This window comes from Nicotiana sylvestris, chromosome 3, assembly GCF_000393655.2.
Source record: "Nicotiana sylvestris chromosome 3, ASM39365v2, whole genome shotgun sequence".
Classification (NCBI taxonomy): domain Eukaryota; kingdom Viridiplantae; phylum Streptophyta; class Magnoliopsida; order Solanales; family Solanaceae; genus Nicotiana; species Nicotiana sylvestris.
Genome location: NC_091059.1, coordinates 29,940,509 through 29,952,282, shown reverse-complemented (window position 1 = coordinate 29,952,282; position 11,774 = coordinate 29,940,509). Strand labels below are relative to the sequence as shown.

The 11,774-nt window shown below is 37.7% G+C and overlaps 2 protein-coding genes across 2 annotated transcripts; both read right to left on the bottom strand.

The window, feature by feature from the left end:
- Window positions 1-8,628: 8,628 nt before the first annotated feature.
- LOC104212141 (probable LRR receptor-like serine/threonine-protein kinase At3g47570) lies at window positions 8,629-9,264 on the bottom strand. The gene is made up of 2 exons (XM_070168899.1): window positions 9,060-9,264; window positions 8,629-8,975 (listed from the first exon to the last, which is right to left on the bottom strand). The coding sequence occupies exons 1-2, from the start codon at window positions 9,262-9,264 to the stop codon at window positions 8,629-8,631; spliced, it is 552 nt and encodes a 183-aa protein (XP_070025000.1).
- A 78-nt stretch (window positions 9,265-9,342) lies between these two features.
- LOC138887180 (probable LRR receptor-like serine/threonine-protein kinase At3g47570) lies at window positions 9,343-11,301 on the bottom strand. The gene is made up of 2 exons (XM_070168898.1): window positions 11,136-11,301; window positions 9,343-11,045 (listed from the first exon to the last, which is right to left on the bottom strand). The coding sequence occupies exons 1-2, from the start codon at window positions 11,299-11,301 to the stop codon at window positions 9,343-9,345; spliced, it is 1,869 nt and encodes a 622-aa protein (XP_070024999.1).
- Window positions 11,302-11,774: the final 473 nt, after the last annotated feature.

The following is an 11,774-nucleotide window of genomic DNA, read 5'->3' as shown; positions in this document are numbered from 1 at the left end:
AGCTTGTCCAAAAGATTCTTTTCCTTTACCGCATATAGACCAACTAATTGATGCAATCGCAGGTCATGAACTTTTAAGCTTTTTAGATGCATATTCGGGATATAATCAAATTAAAATGGATCCTAGTGATGAAGAAAAAACTTCTTTCATCACAGACAGGGGAGGGGGACTTACTGTTATAAAGTAATGCCCTTTGGTCTCAAAAATGCTGGGGCAACCTATCAAAGGTTGGTCACCAAAATGTTCCAAGAACATTTAGGGAAGACAATGGAGGTATATATAGACGATATGCTCGTCAAAACCCAGCAGTCTCTTGATCATATTTCTCATCTATCTGTTACATTTGAAATTTTGCGAAAATTTAATATGAAACTCAACCCAGAAAAATGTGCATTTGGAGTTGCATTAGGTAAGTATTTGGGTTTTCTTGTTTCTAACCGTGGTATTGAATTAAATCCTTCTCAGATCAAAGCAATAGAAGAAATCCCTGATATCCTTACTAATAAAAAGGAAGTCCAAAGATTAACGGGAAGAATTGCAGCTTTGGGGAGATTTATTTCCAAATCCTCAGAAAAGTGTTTTAAGTTTTTCTCTGCACTCAAAAAGCTAGATCATTTTGAATGGAATGAAGATTGTCAACAAGCCCTTAGAAATTTGAAAGCTTATTTTTCAAAACCACCGTTATTGGCAAAACCAAAGGTGTGGGAAAAGCTTCTCATCTATCTGGTTGTATCTGAAGTTGCGGTAAGTGCTGTTTTAGTCCGTGAGGACCAAGGTAAACAATCTCCTATTTATTATGTAAGTAAGTCCTTATTAGATGTTGAGACACGATACCCGCAGTTAGAAAAGTTAGCATTAGCTTTGATCATGACATCTAGAAAATTAAGACTTTATTTTCAATGTCATCCCATTATTGTAGTTACTGCTTTTCTGCTTCGAAATATTTTGCATAAACACGAACTTTCAGGAAGATTAGCAAAGTGGTCTATAGAACTAAGTGAATACGAAATCATCTATCAACCCAGGACCGCTATAAAATCTCAAGTACTAGCTGATTTCGTAGCTGATTTTAGTCAGGGGATGCATTTAGAAGCAGAAAAAGAATTACTAGTTTTTAATGGTGCAAACCCGGGGACTTGGGTTTTATTCACTGATGGTTCATCTAATATAAAAGGGGCAGGCCTAGGGATAGTCCTCGTACCACCTACGGGTGAGACTATTAGACAAGCTACAAAATGTCACTCTATAACTAACAATGAAGCAGAGTATGAGGCTGTAATTGCAGGTCTAGAATTGACGCGAGAACTCGGCATAACACAGATTATAATCAAGAGTGATTCTCAACTCGTAGTCAATCAAATGTTGGGGACTTATACAGCCAGGGAGACGCGAATGCAAGAATACCTCACAAAGGTACGGGAGTTAATAAAGCAATTCCAAACTTGGAAAGTAGTGCAGATCCCAAGAGATGAGAATGTAGAGGCAGATGCTTTAGCTAATCTCGCATCTGCAGCAGACGTAGCAGACGATACAAATGCTTCAGTCATACATTTATTTCATTCCGTTCTCGAACCTGATAAAAACGAGGTAAATTTTAATCATTTAACATGGGATCGGAGAAACGAAATTGTTGCCTTTTTACAGCACGGTACTGTGCCTAATGACAAAGGAAAGGCTCACGCGCTTCGCAAAAAAGCTGCTCGATATTGTTTATATCAAGGAAATCTTTATCGAAAGATGTTCGGTGGACCACTAGCAAGGTGTCTCGGACCCTCTCAAACAGAATATGTGATGAGAGAAGTGCACGAAGGACATTGTGGGAATCACGCAGGGGGACGGTCACTGGTAAGAACATTAATTCACGCAGGATATTATTGGCCTAAGATGGAAGAAGAGGCAAACAGTTTCATGTCCAAATGTGATAAATGTCAAAGATACGACAATAATATGCACAGACCAGCTGAGTTACTACACCCTGTTATAGCCCCGTGGCCCTTTATGAAATGGGGAATGGATATCGTAGGTCCACTTCCACAAGCAAAAGGTCAGGTAAAGTTTTTACTTGTACTCACAGATTATTTCACTAAATGGGTAGAATCAGGAGCATTTAAACAGGTACGAGAGAAGGAAGTTAAAGATTTCATATGGCGAAATATAATATGCCGCTTTGGAGCACCAAAGAAGATCGTGTGCGACAATGGACCACAATTCATAGGAGCTCAAATCACAGAATTTCTTCGAAGTTGGCAGATTAAAAGGATAACGTCTACGCCATACCATCCAGTGGGTAATGGACAAGCGGAATCCACTAACAAAGTCATTATCAACAACTTGAAGAAGAGTTTATAGGATTCAAAAGGTAATTGGCCTGAGGTGTTACCTGGAGTATTATGGGCTTATCGTACAATGACAAAAACAAGCACTGGAGAAACACCATTTTCAATGGTTTATGGTGCGGAAGCCTTAATTCCAGTTGAAATAGGTGAACCAAGCACACGGTACGATCGGGCAACGGAGGAATCTAATAATGAAGAGATGCGGGTCAACCTTGATTTGTTTGAAGGAAGAAGAGAAGCTGCATTGATAAGAATGACAGCACAAAAGCAAGTAATTGAACGATATTACAATAGGAAAGCACGCCTCAGATTTTTCAAAAACCCTAACTCATACCAAATGATGAGTCACAACCTGCAAGGCAAAATGGAGTATTCTTAATTTCCCAGCCCAGGGTTACAATTAATCTGATGGAAATACACACGAGTTAGACAGTCTTCATCTATAATCGCACCTCCGAGTCCCGTATATTTTTCTGTTTCAGGAAAAGGGCCAAAGTAAAATAAATAAACAAGTGCTCGAGGCTTCATACTTAACCGCTCAAACACTTGGGGGACTACATATTATACACAGATATGTGTAGAAAAACAGATACGAATATCGAACAAAAGTCGGCCACAAAGAGACAAGTGTTGAGAAAAAGTTACGAAGTCTTCAACATTCATGAGAACAACAGAGTCATCTCTCAAACTCATAAACAAAGTCACCTCTCAAACCCTTCTTAATATATAAAGATAGGGTCATGACTATGTACTGAAACAGGTTATGAAGAAAAACCTTGTTTATTCTATGTTATGTACAAATCTGTTACAAGAAAAACAGTTACGAGAAAGTTGTAGATGTATTGTAATACATGTAATAGTCAAACACTTGTTAAAGTTCATGAATAAAAACTTGCCAAAGTTGTTTCATACAAAACATGTGTATTCCTATTTCTTTCATCGTATTATAACATCATTATGAAGTTGAGACGTCTTCTTCATTAAGTGTCGATAAAATAAAAGGGCCCTCTTTTATAAGCCTCATGTTGATAATCCATGAGAAGAATCATAAAGCATTTTAAAAAACTTCTTAATCCATGATAAAAATGCTAATCTATTGTATAAGTCCTAGATAAATAGGCAAGAATAAAATATATAGAAGTACCAATAAAAACTTCTTAATATAAAAGACTAAGTGCAAACTTAGTCAGCAAAATATTTGTTTTTTACAAATGCCCCATTATGATAACTGGGGACTTCATCAAAAGATCCCTTAAAGTTGCCAAGGGATAACACCACCAATTAATAAAAACAAAAATAAAAACAGCAGTAAAGTTTGAAATACATTCAACTAGTCACTGAAGGGGTTGGAACATCAGAAGTTGCAATTTCATTTTCAGGAGCAATTTCAATTGGGCTTGGAATGTTGAAATCACCGAGGGAAGCAAGAGTCACGGGAGCTTCAGCTTCCATGGACTGTGTCATAGAAGTTTCATCCTCGGGAGTCGGAATTGCAACTCCAATTGCCGCAGTAGCCACTTCTTCATTTAAAAGCTCTTCCGTTCCAGGAGCTTCAAGTGCAGGAGAAGGAGTATCAACATGTTGTTGACTTTCTCGATAGTGTCTAAGACTTTGGCTAATTCAGATTGCAAATCAAAGCTTCCCTGAGCAGCTTCCATCAAAGCATCACGGCGAGATTTCAGGAAAGCCCAACTTACCTCTATGTTGAAGTTCTCCTCCAGAAGTCCATACTCCCTTTCCTACATAGCAAGATCATTCTTCAATATTTGATGTTCAACTAAATGGGAATCAAGGGAAGCTTCAAGGGAGGCATGAAAACTCTTCAAAGCTTGAATCTCGTCAGAGGAGGTCTGTAAGTCAGCTTGAGCTTGAGTCAAGCTTTGCACTAATTCTCCTGCATACTCTTCTTTTTTGGCTAAAAGTGCCTTAAGCTCCCTGACTTCTTCACTAGCCTTTGATAATTGTTCTGACAATGAGCACTCCAAAAGCTCTTTATCTCTTTTAAATTGGCTTGAAGAAGCCTTAGCAGTTGCTAGTTCAGAAGTCAAACCACGCTTTTGCTGCTCCGGGAGATTTCTACTTTCTTGCAACTCCTCTATGGTCCCCTGAGCATTCTCAAACTGTTCTTTCCAATTAGCTATTTCAAGCTGGGCTCCCCTGGCTATTTCCTCGGCCTCATGGATAGATTTTTCAGACTCACGGGTTTTTCTTTCCAGAAGGGAAATTCTTCCCATCAATTCTGTACCAATGAGGTTAGCCTACAGAGACAACTCATAGAAATGAGGATTTGTAGATTAAAAACAAAAAACTTGTTGGTAAAGGAAAAATACCTTCAAAGTAAAATGAATTATGTCATTCATCAGAGTCAGTCAGTTGTGGCTCTCCATCTTCTTCTTCTCAATATCTCTGATTAGAGGCTCGAGCCAAACATCAGCTCTACTAGTCTTTCTCAAAAGGCTATGGTTGGCAGGAACTTCAAGAGTAACACTTCTCATAGCCATGGTTCCACTGCTAGAACCCGCCTCTGTATGCTGAACAAAGGGAGAAGGAGCAATGGAAGGAGGAGTAGTAGAAAAGGTAAACACAGTAGTAGGAGTCATAGGAGTCAAAGTAGGAATGGAAGGAGAAGATGTAGAAACCAACACAGGAACGGAAGCAGGTGCAGTTGAAACTGGCAAAGGAACGGAAGCCCTCAAAGCTGGTAAAGAAATACTGTCAGTTGGCAAAGGAATGGAGGAAATAGGAACGAATGAGGAGAGAGGAGCTTCATCAAAAACAGGGTCGAGCTCACCACTCTCAAAACCACTATCAAAAAGACGCTGAGTTAATTCATTAGTATCTCTTGGCACGGTGTCCTCGTCAGAATGAATCAAAACAGGTTCGGTGGATGAGGTTTGAGCAGGGGTATCTTCAATTTAATCACTATTAATGACTCTTCTCCTAACTCTTGGCCTGACAATTAAAGAGGCATCTTCCTCTTACTTATTCTCAGAACTTTCTCCTATAGTTTTCCTTTTGGGAAGCGAAGCTCGAGCCTTGTTCAAATCAAGTGCAGCATTAGCAGACATGCGAATGGCCATAGCTACTTCAGCTGTCATTCCTCTAACACCAAATCCTGATTAAAAGAAGGATACATAATCAACATTGAGAAAAGGTGCTTAACATGTAAAAAGAAAAAAACGTGTAAAAAGGGACATACCATGTGTTTTCACCTTCCAACCATGTAAAGAAGAAATTGATTTCCAAGTTCTTTGATCCTTAGGAGCAATCTTCAAAATTGAATCTACCCAACCACGAAAGTCAGGAATAAGTTCCACATCTCCCATGGTTGCTACAAAAAAACCAAAAAGGGACGAAGTTAGAAAAAGAATCGGAATTCTCAAAAATAGGTGCGGTAAATAAAAGGAAACTTACGTGAAAAATTCCACTTCTCAGGGAAGGGAATATTTGTTTCACCAAGCAAGTCTACCGTACGTACAACAACGTAACGGGTGTACCATCCACGATCTCTATCATCTTCAGGGCTTACCAAAACCTTTTTGCTTCTTGCAGTTAAAGTAAAAAACCCATGGCGCATTAAATTGGATGGTATAAATGAATAAGGTGAGAAAGGGTGAAGTTGACATTGGCTTTGGCAGATAAGTATCTCAGACAAGCCACTGCTCTCCACACTAGGGGACCGACTTGGGCCAAACAGATTTTAAAGAAACGACAAAAGTCAATAATGACTGGGTCAACCGGAGGATTAAAATCCAAAGTAAAGGGTTAAGTATAAACAAAAGAGTAACCACTTCTAAAGGAAGAAATTCTTTGATTTGGGGAAGGAATTGACATTCCAAGACTATTGCTCCAGTTACAATCCCTTCTGATGGTAGGAATTGTAAGCTCGGTCACTAATGAAGGATAAGTGTCAGCTTTTTCTAAATTTATAATTTGCTTTTGAAGAGACGTTCTATCACCCCCAAAAGACAAATCACTGGGAATAATTTCATCGACTAAAGGTTCTTGAGAAGAATCAAGGATTTCTTTACCTTTAGAAGAAGGGGTCTTTGGAATAGAACTCCCGATACTAGAAGAAGAAGAAGCATGACCAGATAAACCACCACGAGCGAACCCTAGGCCCAAGCTCCGAAGCCTGCCTCCTCTGCCTCTCCTATGTCTTACGGGGGCATTGGGGAAGTGATCGAGAATTGGAACTTTTCTAGGGTTAGGGTTTGGAGATGACATTGTTGAAGAAGGATGTACTAAAGGGGAGAGAAAATACAAGTAAGTAAGAAATTGCTTGTTGAAGATCTATAAAGAAGAAGGTAAACGAAAGAGGGTTAAAAATGCTTATAATGACAACCATCAAACTTAGAAGTGCAATGAAGGAAAGCCTATAATAAAGGCAACTATCATTTCATGAGGAGTGTGAATGAAGAAGTCTCGAAAAAAGGGGGTAGAATTGCAGAATCAATCAAAAAGTGACACGTATGTAAAGCATTAAATAGAAGGGACAATTGAAGCGTCAGTATTTTCATAACATTAATTACGGCAAAAATTCCCTTTTTATGAAGATCCACTTCCCAATTATTTAATTGATAAATAAATGGAAAGTGGGGGGACTATCTGTATTGGAAAAAAACTGAATTTACATTGTAGGTGACGTGGCATGACACGTGGACTGGTCAAATGGTCAAAAGACAATAAATAGCCAAGAGGCACGGGCGACAACAGATAAGGGGAAAAAAAGCAACATAGGTGTGGACTGTTACTAAAATAGGTACGAGTCTCGTACCTATTCGAGTCATTTAAAGACCGAATATCGGAAAAAGTTGAAGATACGAATCTGATGACGTAAAAGAGTCTAAATACAACATTAAATATCAAATACGTTAGAATATTTGAATTAAATAGAAATGATTGTGTAACATTTCTTTTAATGTCATTTATTGTTCATAATTGCCTCATAAAGACAAAGGCATTACATCTTCTCCTAGAATCAACTATAAAAGGAGAAGGACTCAACATCTGTAGTGACACGAAATACTATTGAGATCTTACTGAAATACAAAACTATTTACTGCTTTACCATCATTCTCAAAAACATTTTATTTTCGTCTCCTGATTATCAGTAACCCGAATTTCTTTTTAGCTTTGACCAAAGACTCAGATTTTTGGTTAAACAGCATCATTGCATCAATATAAGTGGTGCATATTAGAACTGGTTAAAGTAATAAGTTGATAGCTAATTAATCCGTAATACTTTTCGAGGAAGCACGACAAAAGAATAGTAATAGGTAGAAGCAGTGGTAAGAACAGAGGCGGATGCAGGGTGAGAGTTACGGGTTCAATTGAACCCATAACTTTCAACGCGGAGTGGAAATTTATCTGTAAAAATTCATTAAAATTGTAAAAATAATAGATTTGAACCCATAACTTTAAATATATAATGGGTTTAATATTAAAAATCTTTAAAATTAAACCCATAAAATTTAAATACTGGATTCGCCTCTGGGTAAGAAGGCCCATCTCAAGTGAAGAAAGCCGAGAAAACAAAGAGGAAGAGCACTATGCAAGCTTATAATTAAGCAAAAGATATTGGGGACTATATATATCATCTTAAATAGCTTTCTCCTGCATCAAATTGTTCGTCTCTAAACTCCATAATGGCTGAAAGTGCCATTTTGCTACGGAGCAGTTCGCCGGCTAGGGCATTTTGAGTTTGAGGGCGTTCCCATGGTCCAAAATGGTTGAATTTCTGCAGAGCTCCACATCTGGCCACTGTTAGCTGCTGCGAGTTATGTCTCTGTCTGTATATTTGGCCTTTTTTATTAAATTATCTTACATGCGATGCTCATTTGTATTTTCATATTGAAAGGTTACGGAGATATGTTAGGTAATGGAAAGTCTTTCCCGTTGCTACATGAGAGATACAGAGTATAACATGCCATGGAGTAGTATATTAGATTGGTTAAAGAACTAGGAAAAGGAAAATAGTTTAGTTATTATGGTTATGCACAAAATTGCAGTATAATGTTTATATTCTTAAAACAAATACGGATCATCAAGCAAAAGAAAACGGTAGACAAGCTATCAGCGGCTTTTCATAACAGTAGTCTCCAGAGTTGTAGTAACTTGTTGTGAAGCATTATGTAAAGAGCTTCCATCCTTTTAACTTCCAATAGCCACACAATTACCTGCAATAACATTTAAGGACAACTACTGATGGTTAAATGCTACTAAACTTTATAACCTTTTTCCCCTTCCAGAACGGATATGGAAAGTACCTGATGTCATGTCGTTAGGTCATTCAATAGCAAGAAGAAAGCTTCTGTCTGATCGTTTCCAGTGCTGCTACAACATCACTCATGTTCATCCTTTCAACGGGAATATTAGATGTGCAATTCATGGCTAACTCCATGATAGATGACACACATTGTAGCTTTTGACTTAAGTTTTGTTCATCTAGTGTTAGTAAGTCAGCATCTACGAGATGGTGCAACTCATCAGGAAGCGAAGTTTGGACAAACCTTCTCAAATTTAAATCTCCCGTGAACATTTCATCATTAGGTTTCTTCTTGGTAAAAGTTTCCAGCATTATGATACCATAACTATAAACATCAGACCTCTTGGATATAAGGCCTTCCAAACCATACTCTAAAAATAAATATTAAAATGTTAGCGGAAACACTTATAACACATCAATCCATAACTTCGTTATAAGTTAAATAAATGATTCACCTGGAGCAATGTAACCAATTGTGGCAAAGGTTGTAGTATGAGCAATGGATTCCTCCTTAGTTAAAAGTTTTGCAATGCCAAAGTCAGTCAGGTGACCCACCATGTCATTGTCAAGTAACACGTTGCTAGGCTTCAGATCATAGTGAATAACCGGTACTGAGTAACCATGATGGAGATACTCCAGAGCAGATGCAACATCGACCATGATATTCAATCTTTGCATTATGTTTAAACAATAATCTCGAGAATAAAGCAACTTGTCTAAGCTCTCATTTGGCATGTACTAAAGTATCAATGCTTTAAAATCAAAGTTGCAACAGCTGCTAATGATCTTGGTAAGATTTCTGTGACGAAGATTCCGTAAAATTTCACATTTTCTATCAAAGGTTTGAAATGTACCTTCCATCTGCACATTGAAAACTTTAACAGCTACTATCATTCCATCTGCCAAAGTTCCTTTATAGACACAACCAAAACTTCCACTACCTAGCAAGTTATTTCTGTCAAAGCCCAGAGTTGCTCTTTGAAGTTCATCGTAAGAAATTCTTTGTGGTGCTACCTCAGGTAACCACTCATCTTCAGCATTGACTGTTTTACGCCGACGTCTCATCAACACGAAAATTATTGCTGAGGCAAGCCCTATTACAGAGATCACTGAAGAGGCAACTACAATCCATAATAGTCTTTTTTTCTTTGAATTAGAATGATTCTTTGAATTAGAAGGACAAGCTGGGACATGCTTTTGAGGATTACCACACAATCCTTCATTCGACGTGAAAGACTGATAAGGGAGATGAACAAAAGGACCTCCATTCGGAATTTCCCCGTGTAACCTGTTGAATGAGACATTAAAGGAGCCTAGGTGCTTAAGTTTCTCTAATGACTTTGGAATCACACCAGACATATTGTTATATGAAAGATCCAATGCTTCTAAACTTATGAGTTTCCCAAATGTCTCAGGAATAGATCCTTCAATTCTATTATGAGCCAAAGATAGTTGAATCAATTTCTGTAAACCTGCCAATGTACTTGGAATGTTGCCTGAGATATGGTTTCTGGAAAGATCCAAAAATATTGTGGCCTTGAGGTTTCCAACTTCTAGGGGTAGAGAACCATTAAAGAAATTAGAAGAGAAGTTCAGCGTCATGATGTCTTTTAGATTCCATATACTTGAGGGTATACTAGAAGTGAAGTTATTGGAATCAAGATAAACCTCTCTTAGGGAAATCACATTCCCCAAGCAACTAGGAATATTTCCCCACATTTGATTTTGTGAAAGGATTAGCATGCCAAACTTTGGTAGCTCACATAGATTAGTTGGGAAATGACCACTTAATCTGTTTGCACCAAGTGAAAGCCGTTGAAGGTTTTTCAAAGAACTTATTGTTGTCGGGACAATTCCAGTAAACTTATTACCATCCAGCGCCAAAGTAGATACATTTCCCAAATTTCCGATCTCACTTGGAATATTGCCTTTGAGGTTACAGCCTACTGCCACAAACGTTTCAAGAGAAGAGAGATTGCCGATGGATTCCGGAAGCATTGCATTTAAAGGATTGGAAGACAATATCAATCTTTTCAAGTTTTTAAAATTTGCCAAAGGAGTAATAACGCTCGATTCACTTGTGAAGGAGTTACCGTACAAGTTGAGAACTTCAAGTAGTCTTAAATTTCCTAGAGATTCAGGAATTGAACCCGTAAATTCATTATTAACGAGGCTTAGAATTGTAAGCTTAGAAAAATTTGAGATGGAAGCAGGTAAGACACCATTAACATAGTTTCCATTCAGAAAAATTTCTTCAACATTGGGTAACCCGTTGCCTATGGTGGAAGGAAGATTACCTGAAATGTGGTTACGGTCGAGGTCAATACTTACAAGAGATAAGATATTGAAGATGCCAGTATGGATTGACCCATTAAAATTATTGTAGGATAATGAAAGCTCCTCCAACTCTTTAAGGTTACCGACTTCATGTGGAATTATTCCTGCAAAATTCAGTAACATAAGGATGAGTAGATAGAAATATCCATAAAACTGAAATTCTAACATGATGTGAATTAGATATTTTTCCATACCTGTTAGGTTATTATATGCAAAATCAAGCCAGACAAGCACACTCAAGTTTCCAACCTCTCTTGGTAAAGGTCCTTCAAGCATGTTATCACCCATAAATAAATATTCAAGTGATGAAATGTTGAACATGCTTAAAGGGATTGGGCCTGTTAATTTATTGTTTGCCATGATTAAACTCTTCAAGTTTGAAGAGTTGAATGGGGACATATGGGGACATTTATTTTAAATGGGGACATATGGGACATTTAGTAAATAATTTAAGTTTGAAGAAAAAAAACAACTAACTAAATAAAAAAAGGAATTTAAAATAAAGGGCCAAGCCCATTAGTGCAATTAAATAACGAAAGGTTTAGAAAGCTTTCAAAAGCTTTCTGAAGCAAAGACGCAGAAAGCAACGGCAACAAAAAAAAAAGAACAGATAAAGAAGAAGGAAGAAGAAGAAGAAGAAGAAGAAGAAGAAGAAGAAGAAGAAGAAGAAGAAGAAGAAGAAGAAGAAGAAGAAGAAAGCTTTGGGCAAAGGCCTTAAGAAGAATTGAGAGTTGAAATTGAAAGTATTAAAGCTCTCCTTCGACTCAAGAGGTTAACCTTCTTCCCCTCATCTGTTGAATTATTTCACCGCATCGATGCAATTTCATGTAGTA